Source organism: Monodon monoceros, unplaced genomic scaffold, assembly GCF_005190385.1.
Source record: "Monodon monoceros isolate NGI ecotype Baffin Bay Population unplaced genomic scaffold, NGI_Narwhal_1 Super_Scaffold_16, whole genome shotgun sequence".
In the NCBI taxonomy this organism is placed as follows: Eukaryota; Metazoa; Chordata; class Mammalia; order Artiodactyla; family Monodontidae; genus Monodon; species Monodon monoceros.
The window spans coordinates 34,011,143-34,026,785 of record NW_021703772.1 but is presented as its reverse complement, the minus strand read 5'-3'; the positions used below and the strand labels follow the sequence as shown (position 1 = coordinate 34,026,785).

The 15,643-nt window shown below is 34.9% G+C and overlaps 1 protein-coding gene and 1 long non-coding RNA gene across 2 annotated transcripts in view; one reads left to right on the top strand and one right to left on the bottom strand.

Moving 5' to 3' along the window:
- Positions 1–1,448, top strand: part of LOC114896779 — a 65,934-nt gene extending 64,486 nt beyond the window's left edge. The window contains exon 6 of the long non-coding RNA XR_003793920.1: positions 819–1,448. This is a non-coding gene — a long non-coding RNA (uncharacterized LOC114896779). The remainder of the gene's footprint in view (positions 1–818) is intronic.
- C2CD6 (C2 calcium dependent domain containing 6) overlaps positions 1–15,643 on the bottom strand; it is a 148,031-nt gene that overhangs the window by 71,432 nt on the left and 60,956 nt on the right. The window contains 4 exon segments of the mRNA XM_029225123.1: positions 1,580–1,873; positions 3,037–3,080; positions 4,899–4,965; positions 6,795–6,900. Of these exon segments, the coding sequence (XP_029080956.1) occupies positions 1,580–1,873; positions 3,037–3,080; positions 4,899–4,965; positions 6,795–6,900 (511 nt within the window).

The following is a 15,643-nucleotide window of genomic DNA, read 5'->3' as shown; positions in this document are numbered from 1 at the left end:
GGGGACACGGGTTCAAGCCCTGGTCTGGAAGGATCCCACATGCCACGGAGCAACTAGGCCCGTGAGCCACAACTACTGAGCCTGCGCGTCTGGAGCCTGTGCTCCGCAACAAGAGAGGCCGCGATAGTGAGAGGCCCGCGCACCGTGATGAAGAGTGGCCCCCGCTTGCCACAACTAGAGAAAGCCCTCGCACAGAAACGAAGACCCAACACAGCAAAAATAAATTAATTAAGTAATAAACTCCTACCCCCAACATCTTCTTTAAAAAAAAAAAGAAATATACATATGTTAATAACAAAGACTGAAAGGAAATAAAATTATTAAATGTGGCAGTAGAATTATAACTACTTTTATTTTCTTTTTTATACTTCTATTTTCTAAATTTCCTATAATGACTGTGTATTACTTTCACATTCAGTAAAAACAAGAATGTTTTTCTTTTTAAGTTACATTGCTTAGCGTATTGATCTAGGTAATTAGGAATAATTCCCCAACTTGAGATATTTAATAAAATTATATCTTTTGGAATTTGGAAAGGAATTTAGAAATGACCTAGTATAAACTACCATTCAGTAGATGAGAAAATAGGCCTAGGGATTCAGGTGCGCAAGCTTGCTGATGTATTTAGAGGCAGAGCCATACTTAGAACTCAGATTGTTTTCCCACTGACCAATACACATTTTTACACTGCTTTATGATAGTGACTCAAACAAGATGTAAAGATCTAAGTAGAATAACTGTCATTTTGAGAAATGCTTTTCCCCGGTGTACCTTTAAATTTTCAGATCATTCTCTTTTTTTTTTTTTTTTTTTCCCAGTACGCGGGCCTCTCCCTGTTGTGGCCTCTCCCGTTGCGGAGCACAGGCTCCGGACGCGCAGGCTCAGCGGCCGTGGCTCACAGGCCCAGCTGCTCCACGGCACGTGGGATCTTCCCGGACCAGGGCACGAACCCGTGTCCCCTGCATCGGCAGGCGGACTCTCAACCACTGCGCCACCAGGGAAGCCCCATTCTCATTTTAAACTATAAAACTGTTTGTAATAGGGGCACATATGCTATTTCCTATAACAGTTTCATTAAAAATTTCCACTGAAATAACCTCTCAGGCTTTCCTTTGAATTTAGATTTTGCTACCATTGTTATATTTTCAGCTGAATTTTACATCAAACCATGAGACTGGTTGGTACTACTGGTTTCTCAGATCACTTTGCTTTTCCTTCAAAGGTTTTTTTCCTCCTTATTTGATGAGTATTAGTAGGGTGGGAATATTTAATATACTTAGACACACTTCTACTTGGAGACATTTGTACTTTCAATTTATTTATTTTTTATTAATGAATTCTTTAGTTTTTCTTAGTCTTATACTTCTAATACGAGGGCAGATACCTTTAGTTCAAGGTCTCCCTTTGGATCGTGACTTTGAAAACTACCTTTTGCTTTTGAATCTGGGGAAACTAAGCTTGTGCTCTTCCTTCAAGCTAAGCTCACATTGTTGCTTTGCCACCTAATTTCTGTTGGAGATAAATTTAAGTTCCTCCTCTTTATTCTACCTGGATTTATATGGGTATTTTTCAACTTTACCTCTGATGGAGATGAGTCAGTTTTTAAAAGGCTTGGATATCTATCTTTCAGTTTTTCTTCTGGTGGGAAGAACAGATTTTTCATTTTTCTCTCCGGCATAGCCTCTTGCTGGTATTCCTCTAAAGGTGGTATTTCGTCCTCTTCTGTTAATGTCAGCCTAGGAATAGTGGGCAATGGAGTATCTGTTTCCTTTGTTGACATGTCACTTGTAGGAGCAACAACATTTGAATCATCTTCACCCGACTGGTTCAAAGTTGGCAGAGTCAGGCCTTTCTTATCATCATTATCCAGTAACTAGAAAATGTATCAATAAGACAAGCTACCTATTAATCATTATCAACTAGAAAATATTTAAAACTAACAAAATTGGACTTAAAATCATTTGTACTTTTATCCTTTATTATAACAAGTTACCATCAATATTTGTAAATTATTACATTCCTTATTAGAAGAGTTGAGAAATTCTCTACTTGCCTGATACCATGGACTATAGGATATTATCCATAAAAATGATCATACTGCATTATAAACTAGTGGTTCTCATATATGCATATTTTATAAATCATCAGCATCTCAGAGAAAACCAAGGGGTCTGACATTTCACTGTTACTATACTATCACCAATATACCATAACAAAGGAAACTTTAATAGCAAAATAGCACAAAGAACAATATCATAAAAATCACAGTAATATGGTAAAATAAAGGAAATTTAAATAGCAAAATAGTACAAAGAATAGTATCATAAAAGAAAGGACTGTTAAGTCTGTTAAGCCAAGTAAATTTAGCTGTATGAGAAATTCTCTATATTGTCTTTTTTTCTCTCTCTTTGGATTGTGCAAAACAGAACATACTGACTCTTCAATTGGTATTTTGGGAGCCACTGGCCCAAGAATAGAAATCATTAAATCCTATTTGTCAAGTAGTATGGAAGAATCTTTTGTATTTTATTGGTTTACATAGGGGTCCACTGCCTTACGGAATTAATACCTTCTGTAAAAGCTAGAAAGCAAATAATATTATGTGAACTCTATTTCTATTTATAAAATATAGACTATTACTTTGGAGATTATACATTACAGAGAATACACAGTTGTATTATAGAGAAAAAGTAAAGAATGTAGTTAGGTCTGTGGCATCCATTTCTAAGTGCAGAACTTTATGCTTTCTTTTACTTGTTTCCCCCCTTCTGTTCATAAACACCTTTTGTCCCCTATATTCATATGTACTTTAAAATGTTACTATTTGATACTGAAACTTCCCTTTTAATAGTGTAATTTAAATTAAATAAATCGTGTAACACTGTACAGATATTGTTGTAACAGAAATAACCGTGAAAACTTGAATAACTTCTTGAGTGCTTTCTTCTTTCCATCTATAAATATTTCTCCATTTACAAATATTTCATCCCTTTATAAAATAGTAACTATTCGAAGTTCTCTTTCAAGTTCCCTTACCTCACTTGGAAGAGTTTCAGCTTCTTCCTTTATAAGAAGGATATCTGTTAAGAAATTCATAGAAGTATTTTATTATATATAAAAAATAAACATTATTTATATGCATTAATAAAATAGTACAGTTTTTCTCACCAAGAATAAGAGCAATTTAAATCAAACCAGTTATTCAAACATGAACACTACATATTTAGTAAAAACAGGCTGATGAATCTCTGGGAAGATGGAGGAGTAAATGAACAAGTGTGGAGATGAAGTGAAAACATGTATAAAATGATAAGATTTCAGATCCCTCAATATAAGACATAAAAACAGGCATGTACTATATTTTACTAAAAGTCAAGAGGAAATAAAAATAAATCCCAGATGGTCAGTGATAAGGTTGGGATTGGAAAAAAAGAGTAAAGTTGTATGTAACCAGAAAAAATAGGACCATTCAAGAGAGGCTAACTGAAGCACTTGTAAAGTTTTCCTAGAAATATAAAGAATACGTATTTAGCAAACAAAAAAGAAAATTCTAAAAGGGAAAGGGAATAAATAATTGAGATACAAAGGGATGCATAAGTCTAGTCAAAAAAAATTATTAAGGTCACTATTAGCTGCATGACTGCTGTCAGCTCATTTTTCTGAGCCTTGGTTTTCTCACATGTAAAATAGATTAGTGATAGCTTATCTTATAGGTATGTTACAAGTATATACAATGGGAGCAGCAATGTGGTTAAATGCTTGACTTCTTGGGTCAAATAGACTAGCTTCAAATTAATGGCTGTGTCACCTCTCACTGACTTGATCCTCAGTTTTCTCATCTGTAAATATGTGGATAAATAATAATAGCACCCTCGACTGACTGCTCTGAGTACTGAGTTACATAATCCAAGTAATGTGCCTGGAACTCAGTGATCAGTAAATGTTAGCTGTAACTATAGGGAGCCACTGGAATGCCAAAAGGAAAGAAGTCACTAGAGGATCCAATGGGACTTGAAATAAACTCCGTGGATAAGTGAAAAAAAGTAAAAAAAAAAAAAAAAAAAAAAAAGTAACCACCAGTGTGTGAGAGAGGTTAACCTCCAATATTCAACAGCAATATTGAAGAGGGAAGTTGTGATTCTCCTACAACCTAAAACTTGAATGTTTCAGTGAAAGAGTAGATTAAAGATGAAATAGCTCTGCTAGGCTGGTTGATCCTCAGAGGTTAAGAAATGAATATATCAAAGCCTGAGGTAGCTGGGGAAGTAGAATTAGAGAAGTAACCTGTGGCCAGTCTTATAACAATAAATCATTAATCCACACCGGCAGAATCCAAGATTTTAAAGATAGAGTATTATGCATCTATTTTAACTTACTTTCTAAATGAATCTCTTAAGAGAGATTTTTCTTAAAGACTGCATGAACAGTATCTTCTATTAATTAAATATCTTACTGATAATTTGTGCAAAGTTCTCACATTTAATGTTAATTTAATTTCCTGTCCTGCTCTCTCTCCTCCTCCCTTTCTCTTACACACACACACGCACACGCACGTGCATACACACATCCTCCACATAAAAAAGACCAATAGCTCTACAGTTAACGATGTTTAACAAAAATACCTTTTCATAGATTATAGGTAAGATTTAACTTTTTCCTTGCTCTTAAAGAGGAAAGGACTGTTAAAAATAAAAATAACTCTTAATTGGGTCTAAGTATTTTCTTTGGAGTGTTACAAAATAAATACTATATACCAAAACTATAATGAAATGTATTTTTATTCCCTAACAAAAAATGAAGTATACTTAAAGCAGATTGCTAGTTTTCTTTTTGTGATATAACCACCCTGTTTTAATTATCTTAATAATAAATACAAAAAGGTAAATTAGTTTCTTAACCTGATGTTACAGTATCTGTGGGTCTCTCTTCCAACTGGCTTCCAAGTATCTCATTGGTATTACTTTCCTAGAAGAAAAAAACATATTGGAGAAATGTTTAAAGAGCTAAATTATTTTTTCCTGCTTTCATAACTTTTTAAAATACTTTTTAAAAATTTACAGAAGACAAGAAGAATATGGGTTTGTGAGAAAAGCAAACAGTACTGTTTTAAAGAGAGGCACACCCTGGCTAGGAGTTAATGGTCCAGGAAGAGAAGACCCAAGAATTGATAGAGTTTCCGAATGATGAATGCATGACAGAAAAAGATTACAAGACAAATGACATAATGTTTAACTTCAAGTGGTATAAGAGGATACCCCCGGGAAACAGATCACTTTTTTATTGGAATACATTATGGTCTATCAGTTGCAAAGTGATGTGGATCTTTATAAAATTCCAAGAAGAATTATAAGGTGGAGTGACCACTGGCTCTTATAAAATACTGATTTTTCAATGAGAACCCAAAGTTCAGAGTCCCTTTAATGAAAAGCCCTGCAAAATTTTCCTAAAATACTAATTCTGTATTAGCAAATGCTAATCAATTTATCTTATCGCAGCACAATCCTGCCCAATTATCTCAGAGGCATTGAAAAACATGAATATATCAATATGTTATGACTACCATTTCAAAGCTGTGATTTTAGTCAATGTTTTGTCTATTCACTGAAATCCCTATGAATCTTTTACTGCCAGGTCAAAATGTATAGATTAGATAGTACTTCTAAATAGTAAATCTTACTTATATATCTGATAAGGGTCTAGTATCCAAAATATATAAAGAACTCTTACAACTCAACAATAAAAATACAAATAGCCTAATTAAAAAATCAGCAAAAGATATGAATAAAAATTTATTCAGAGAAGATATACAAATGGCCAGTATTCACACGAAAAGATGTTCACATCATTGGTCATTAAAGAAATGCAAATCAAAACCACAATGAGATACCACTTCAAACCCACTAGGATGGCCATAATTAAATTTTTTTAAAAAAGGAAAATAACAAGTGTTGTAGGAGATACGGCACCCTCATGCATTGCTGGTTAAATGTAAAATTGTGCAGCTGCTGTGGCAAACAGTTTGGTAGTTTCTGAAAAAGTTAACAGAATTATGATATGATCCAGCAATTCCACTCCTAAGTATATACCCAAGAGAATTAAAAACATACATGCACACAAAAACTGCACATGAATGTTCATAGCAGCATTATACATAATAGCTAAAAAGTGGAGACAGCCAAATGTCCATCAACTAATGAGTAGATAAAAAAATGTAGTATATCCAAACAATGAAATATTATTTGGCAATGAAATGAAATGAAGTACTGATACATGCTACAATAGTGATGAACCTTAAAAACACTATACTAAGTGAAAGAATCAAGTCACAAAGGACCATATATTGTATGATTCCATTTATATGAAATATCTAGAACAAGAAAATCTTTAGAGATATAAAGTACATTAGTTGTCATCTAGGGCTAGCAGGGCATGAGGGGTTTGGAGGGTATAGGCTAAGAGGTATGGGGTTTCTTTTCGGGGTAATGATAATGTTCTCTGATTGTAGCGATGGAAGCACAACTCTGTCAATATACTTAGGGTCACTGAACTGTACACTTTAAATGGATGAACAGTATAGTATGTGAATTATATCTCAACAAAGCTGTTAAAAACTAAACCTTATAAATTATTAATCAATATTTATTGAATGTCACATTATCAAAATAGGAACATGCATGAACTATGAGTAGCATTTTACAGAGAGAGAACAAATAAACAATATCTGATCATTATTTTTACTTATCATAATTTTAAACTAAAAATCTATGTATGGAAGAATGTATTATGTTAATTACCTTAGTTTCTTTACGCTCCAATCTTGGGGTAAGAACTCCTTCTAAATAGCTAGCTTTTTCTATCCATGTACTCAGACGTCTATATTCTTTTTTCATTTTTTCTAGCCTAAAGAAAAATCAGTTACAGATTTAAAAAGTGACAGAAGAATATATATGGTATGAAGCAAAGAACAACACATACAGTATAATACATTTATAAAAAGTCCTTAAAGAAGAAAACCAACAATATATTGTTTAAGGACACATAGGAAAAGGAATGATTACAGCAAAAATCAGGATAGTAGTTACCTGGGGAGAGTTGGGGAGAGGGATGTTATCTCATAAGGGCACACAAAACACATTATAATATTGGTAATGTTGTATTTCTTAACTCGAATTGTAAATATCTAGGCAATGATCTCATTATCTTTATTTAAGTTATACATACATATTTAAGAAATTATTCTATATATATTGCTCTCATTTAAACTATATATACATATTTTATAAATTATTCAACACATATATGATATCCTCTGCAGTAAAACAAATGAAAAGATAGGAATTTAGTTTTTAATCCAAATTTCAAAAGGCTTTCATAATCTAAAAATATAATCGACAAGAATTAAATGGAAAAGAGGAAATGTTTCTCAATTCATTTCATTAGGACACTATGACCTTGACAATAAAGCATAACAAGGACATTACAAAGAAGGAAAATTAGTCTAATCTCATTCACAAACATAGATGCAAATGTTACAAATAAAATATAATTTTAGTACAAAAAAATGTAGTGGTATAAGGAAACGATAATATACCATGAACCAGTTGGCTTTATCCCAGGAATATAAGGATATTTTGACATTAATAACAGAATGTTTAATTTAAATACAATTTAACTGATTAAAAGAGAAAAATAATTTGGCAAAATCCAACATCCATTCATGATTAAAATAGAAAACTCTTAGAAAACTAGGAACAGAATGGAATAATTTACTTAATCTGGTACAGGACATCAACCAAAAAACCTATATAAATAATGTGCTTGACTATTAAATGCTAGAGGCATTGCCATGAAAGATCCTGAACAAAACAAAGATATCCACCCTCACCATTTATAACAGACATTGACTGGAGCTTCCAGACAGCATAGAATGACAAGAAAACAAAACTAAAGATTAAGGATTGGGAACAAAGAAAGAAAATTGTTATTACTTGTAGATGATATGATTGTTTAAATAAATTCCCCCAAATGATACCACAAGTAAGTTATTATGAATATGAAAGTTTAGCTAAAAAGGAAAATTCCAAGAAGATGATGAAAGCAGAAGTAGCATAGTTTTTGAATCCTCCCAAATATCTACATAAAAACATTCAGAGTACCTAGGTAGCAAACCCAAAAACTTATAGGCAACATTTACAACAAAACCATGTGACAAGGTTTCCCTATTAACCCCATATACATAAGACCTTCATGGTACCAGTGAATATATGGGAGAAAGCAACAGGTATAAAAGGGGCATCTGATGAATGTGAGAATAAGAGAACCCCAAATAGCCAACAGGTAGTCACAAGAAAGCACAGCCAGCCAGCCTGAGAATAGCAGTTGAAACTGGGAGGGTTTTGCTCATTCCAATAGTGGGTGAGTACAAACCATTCATGACAAGAATTAAAGGACTGGAGTAGTCTAACCACTGAGAATGCTCAAAACTGACCAGCCAGGTCTCTACTTAGGGACAGGGCCTCCGAAAACCTTGAAAGAAGGTCACTGTATTTTTAAACACCAAATAAAAACTTCAGAAGTGGGAGCTCTGTGAAGCTAGAAAAGCTTTTGGAACCAAGCTTCTACAAAAAATTCAGGAAAACTAATTTCATATAAAATTGAGCAACGGAGAATCATCAGGGCCAAATTCCAAAGTAGTTATAAGAAGATAATAAGGATCAAAATAACATTCTTAGATTGCAGAAACACACAACAAAGATACATGGGAGTCAGTGAGCAGAAGGAGGAGAGGGGGACCCATTCTGCTAGGAAGAAGGGGGTTGGGTGGTGCTGCCACTCAAGAGAAGGCAGAGCAACAGCCATCGCTGTCACTGGAAGCCAAAGAAGTCGAGGTTCTGCAGGTGGAGCTCAGGGAGCCGCTCTGAATGGAGAAGCATTATACGGATCCAGATGTGTCCTACTAAGCCAAGAACTGAAGAAATTTGTGGATTCCAGTCCAAGACGGTGAAGGGGCTCCTGAACTCATTCATCTCCTCTCAGAGATACACCAGATCTATAGTTGTACAAGGACCAATTCCTGCTGAAAGAAATCCAGAAATAGCTGAGCCACTCCTAAACACTGGACGAATGAGAAAATACCCACAGCAAATGGGTAGGAAAGGCTGAGACACACTCTCCTCGTAAACCTAACCCTGGCACCATGTCATACAATTGGGAAGGAACTTCCAATTCCCAGCATCTGTTTGAGGAGAGAAAGGCTTGGACCCCACAATGAGTGCTCCAACTTTCAAGACTGCCACTTGAGGGACAGGGCCCCAAAACACCTAGCTAGGTCACACCTAGCTTGTGACCATGAGACCCTCAAGGTTAAAACAAAATAGAAATAGTTCTTAATGGGTTCTCTAGGACTTGCCATGGTTATTTGCCAAGGGCTCAGCACAGAGTAGGCAAAAAGTGTCCATCTCCCAGTCTTTCCCCAAGAGAAGCCTCTCACATTCTGTAAAAGTTAATGTTTGAGGGTCAGGCTTCTAATTTAGCATGCTTCTAGGGGCTGACTGCAATCCTCCCTGGAAACCAGGGAAGCCAGCAGACACTGCATCTCTCTTCTCCCTCTAGCCTGATCCAGATCACCAGTATCTCCAAGGAAAAGTCTGTAGATACAACTGGCACCCCAGATTCTGTGGCTGCCACCCAAGGCACAGGCCCCCAGATTGCCTGATGTCATAGTCAACAGGGTTTGCATTTACCAGTCTACAGGACTATAGTACACAAAGAAGCAGTCTTAATGGGTGCAGGTGGACCACCAACCCTGTGACTATACAAACAGGCCCAGCACAGAGGGAAGAGGAAAAAAAGTCTTCCAGTTTGTCCCTGAAAGGGCTCTAACTACATACTTTCCCAGCATCTACCTGGGGGTTCAGCTTCCAATCAGCCTGAATCTAGGTGCTGACTGAGATCTCCCCTTTGGGACACTGACAAGTCTTGACATGCCCTCAACTATTGGGAGGGTGACTAAGAACAAACAAGGTGACTTGGACCATCACAAAGGTTTGAGGGACAACCAAGAACTTGGGCTGGGCTGATGGTAAAGTTCCTTTCCTACAATGAGGCCACAACATCAAAACTTAGAGAGGTGGTTGTTTTATCTAATGTTCAGAAACCAACACAGAGAGTCAAGGAAAATGAAGTAAGAGAGGAATAAGTCTTAAGCAAAGGAATAAAATAAAACTCCAGAAACATAAGTTCCAAACAAAAGAACAAGATAAAACTCTAGAAACAGACATTAATGAAGCAGAGATAAGTGACTTACCTGATAATGAATTCAAAATAATGGTCATAAAGATGCCCATCAAGGTCAGAAGAAAAATGTATGAACAAAGTGAGAATTTCAACAAAGAGATAGAAAATATAAGAAAGTACCAAAGAGAAATCACAGAGCTGAAGAATACAATAACTGAACAAATGATATGACTAGCCAGAAGGGGTTAATATCCAAAATATATAAACAGCTAATATAACTCAATATCAAAAAACAAACAACCCAATCAAAAAATGGGCAGAAGACCTGAGTAGACATTTTCCCAAAGAAGATATACAGATGGCTAACACACACAAAAAAGATGCTTAATATCACTATTAGAGAAATACAAATCGAAACAATGAGATATCTCTTCACACCTGTTAGAATGGCTATCATCAAAAAGTTTACAAATAACAAACGTTGGTGAGGATGTGGAGAAAAGGGAACCCTTTCACACTGTTGGTGGGACTATAAATTGGTGAAGCCACTATGGAAAACAATATGGAGGGTCCTCATAAAACTAAAAATAGAACTACCATATGATCCAGCAATTCCACTCCTGAGTATAAATCAGAAAAAATGAAAAGCCTAATTTGAAAAGATACATGCACTTCAATGTTCACAGCAGCACTATTTACAACAGCCAAGATATAGAAGCAACTCAAGTGTCCATCAACAGAAGAATGGACAAAAGAGATTTATTCATACACACAATGGAATATTACTCAGCCATAAAAAAGAATGAAATTCTGCCATTTGCAGCAACATAGGTGGACCTAGAGAATATTATGCTTAGAGAAATAAATCAGAAAGAGAAAGACAAATACTGTATGATATCACTTATTTGTGGAATCTAAAAAATAAAATGAATGTATCTAGCAAAACAGAAACAGACTCACAGATACAGAAAACAAACTAGTGGCTACCAGTGGGGAGAGGGAAGAAGAGAGGGGCAAAATAGGGGTATGTAATTAAAGGATACAAACTACTATGTATAAAATGGATAAGCAATAAGGATACATTGTACATCACTGGGAATTATAGCCATTATTTTGTAATAACTTTTTAAAATTTAATTAAAAAATTTTTTTGGCCACGCCATGCAGCATGCAGGATCTTAGTTCCCCAACCAGGGATTGAACCTGCACCCCCTGCAATGGAAGCATGGAGTCTTAACCACTGGACCACCAGGGAAGTCCCTGTAATAACTTCTAATGAAGTATAATTTATAAAAATACTGAATCACTATGCTGTAGACCTGAAACTAACATAATATTGTAAATCAACTATACTTCAATTAAAGAATTCATTGTCAAACATCAAAAAAAAAAGGAATCAGCTGTGTTTCAGAAAGAGAAATTAAGGAAACGATCCCATTTCCAATCACATCAAAAAGAATAAAATACCTAGGAATAAATCTAACTAAGGAGGTCAATGACCTGTATTTGGAAAACTATAAGATACTGATGAAAGAAATTGAAGATGATACGAACAAATAGAAAAATATACTTTGCTCATGGGTTGGAAGAATTAGTATTTTTTAAAATGACCGTACTACCCAAGGCAATCTACAGATTCAATGCAATCCCTATCAAAATAACAATGACATTTTTCACAGAACTAGAACAAATAATTCTAAAATTTGTATGGAAACACAAAAGTCCCTTATTACCCAAACAATCTTGAGAAAGAAGAACAAAGCTGGAGATATGACACTCCCTGATTTCAAACTACACTACAAAGTTACAGTAATTAAAATAGTATGGTACTGGCACAAAAACAGACACATAAATCAATAGAACAGACTTAAGAGCTCAGAAGTGAACCCATACTTGCATGATCAATTAATTTACGACAAAGGAGGCAAGAACATACAATGGGGGAAAGACAGCCTCTTTAGTAAATCGTGTTGGGAATACTGGACAGCTACATACAAAACAATCAAATGGGACTACTTTCTCATACCACATACACAAAATAAACAAATGGATTAAAGACATAAATGTCAGACCTGAAACCACAAAACTCTAGAAGTAAACACAGGCAGTACACTCTTTGACATTGGTCTTAGCAATATTTTCTTGGATATGTCTCTTCCAACAAGGGAAACAAAAGCAAAAATAAACAAATAAGACCTAATTAAACTTACAAGCTTTTGCACAGCAAAGGAAACCATCAACAAAATGAAAAGCCAACTTACTGAATGGGAGAAAGTACTTTCAAACAATATGAATGATAAGGGGTTCTTATCCAAAATATACAATGAACTCATACAATTCAACATCAAAAAAGCAAACAATCTGATTTAAAAATTGGCAAAGGACCTGAACATACACATTTCCAAAGAAAACATACAGATGGTCAACAGACACATAAAAAGAGGCTCAACATCAGTAATCATCAGGGAAATGCAAATCAAAACCACAATCAGATATCACCTCACAGAATGTCAGAATAGGTATTATCAAAAGACAACAAATAACAAGTGTTGGTGAGGGTGTGGAGAAAAGGGAACCCTCCTGCACTGTTGATGGGAATGTAAATTGGGACAGCCACTATGGAAAACAGTATGGAGGTTCTTCAAGAGATTATAAATGGAACTACCATACAATCCAGCAATTCCACTTCTGGGTATTTTTCCAAAGAAAACACAAACACTAATTTAAATAGATATATGCATCCCTATGTTCACTGCAGCATTATTCACGATAGCCAAGATACAAAAGCAACCTAAGTGCCCACTGATAGATGAATGGATAAAGAAGATGTGGTGTATACACACACGCATATGCAATGGTGTATCATTAGCCATAAAAAGAATGAAATCTTGCCATTTGCAACAAAAAAGGTACAGCGCTAACTGAAACAAGTCAGGCATAGAAAGACAAGTACTGTATGATTTCACTTATATGTGGAATTTAAAATTCAAAACAGATGAAGAAACAAATCAGAGACAGAATCATAGACAAAGAGAACAAACAGAGTGAAGGGGAGTGGAAGAGGAGTGAAATAGGTAAGGGAAATTAAGAGGTACAAACCTCCAGTCACAAAATAAACGTATCACGGGGATGAAATGTAAAGCATGGGGAATATAGTCAAAAATAATGTAATATCTTTGCTGACAGATGGTAACTAGACTTACCATGGTGATCACTTTGTAATTTATAGAAATGTTAAGTCACTGTGTTGTGCACCAGGAACAATATAGTGTTGTAGGTCAATAATACTTCAAAAAATGAAAGAACAAGCTCATAGAAAAAAGAGATCAGATTTGGGGTTACCTGAGGCAGGGGGTGGGGGAGGGGGAATTGGATGAAGGTGGTCAAAAGGTACATACTTCCAGTTGTAAGATAAATAAGTACTAGGCATTCAGTGTACAACATGATTAACATAATTAGCACTGCTACAGGTTATATATGAAAGCTGTTATGAGAGTAAATCCTAAGAGATCTCATCACAAGGAAAAATCTTTTTTCTTTTATTTTGAATCTATATGAGATTATGGATATTTGGTAATCTTATCATGATAATCACTTCATGATGTATGTAAGTTAAATCATTAAGTACTGCTTAAACTTATACAGTGCTGTGTGTCAATTATATCTCAATAAAACTGAAATAAACATAAATATTATGTGGAATCTAAAAAATGGTACAAATGAACTTATTTACAAAACAGGAATAGAGTCACAAATGTAGAAAACAAACTTATGGTTACCAGAGGGGAGGGGGGAGAGAGATAAATTGGGAGATTGGGATTGACATATATACACTACTATGTATAAAACACATAGCTAGTAAGGACCTATTGTATATAGCACAAGGAACTCTACTCAATACTCTGTAATGACCTATACGGGAAAAGAACCTAAAAAAGAGTGGATATATGTATATATATAACCGACTCACTTCGCTGTACACCTGAAACTAACACAACATAAATCAACTATACTCCAATAAAAATAAATAAATAAATAAATGTTATTGAAAGAATAAAACATAGGACTAGGAGAAAAAGGGGTTCCTTGATCACTCAACTCAATGTTTATGAATTAATTTATAAGTCTGAGTAAAATATGCATATACATAAACACCATTTAAAAAATTTTAGGAGTTCTGTTTCTGGCAATGATGGACTCGATTATTTCAGACCATCTCACTGCACAACTGAAAAAGCTGACAAAGTATTTTAAAATTTTTTCTTTGGAAGCATCAGTCAGTTATAAAGGCAGCAAGAATTTGCAAATCCAAGATGCCAGACAGAAAGGAAGTCTGGAGACTCTGAGCCCATAATTTGGAGCCATTTTCCTTCAAGGCATTTGAGGTGGACAAGAGTTAAGAGCTTTGAGAGAAATATGTAAGAATGAGGGAACAAAAACCAGAGTTCAGCCCCTGTTAAGGATGAGAAGCCATGGTAAGCACCTAGGCTTTCAGTTGGGGCCCTAGAGGGCTATACCCCAAGAATAAGTGCCTCCTTAAATATTGTACCCTGGTTGCCTCTCACTAGTCCCGGCCTTGATGTTAAGAATAAGAGTAAACCAGAAAAAGACTAATGCCCACAGGAACTAGAGCCCAAATCATTTCAGTCTCACCTCAATTGAATTAAGGTGATCTGGGATTGCTAGTGTTCCTAGGCTAGCTGGCTGCCAGATGCAAATGTATGTATTATCTGTAAAAATATATAATCAAGAGCCTCAAATCAGTTCTACAGATTTTCAAATACAATGTTTGGTACTTGATGAAAACAACTAGGCATATGAGAACATAAGATTTGACTAAAAACTCTGAGAAAAAAAACCAACAATAGGTATAGACTTATAGGAAATCCAAATAATCAAGTTATCAGAGATGAACTTTGAAATACAATGATTAATATGTTCAAAGAATTAAAAGATAAGACTGAGGATTTTGGTAGAGAAGTGGAACTATAAAGTAAATGAAAATTCCATAACAAAAGGAAATAACTGAAATTAAGAACTCAATTGGCTTAACAGTAGGTAAGAGACAAAGAAGAAAGAACCAGTGATTATAAGACAGGTCAGAAGAAAATATCTAAAGCATAGAGATAAAAGATGGGAAATACAGAAAAGAGTATAAGAGACCTATAGACTATATTGTTGAGTGAAGAGGCAGAGAAAGTATTATACTTTCTCCCGTATTAATGTGTTCTCACCCCTTTTCTTGCCAGATCATTGACTTTTTAAAACAAACACTGAACCCATAATATCACCATGATGAAGGTTTCTGGACCAACAGCAAGCCTATGTCTCAAAGTAAAAATTAATATACAAATAACACATAAATAAGATGAAAATTTTTTTGTTTTGTTTTGTTTTTGTTTTTTAC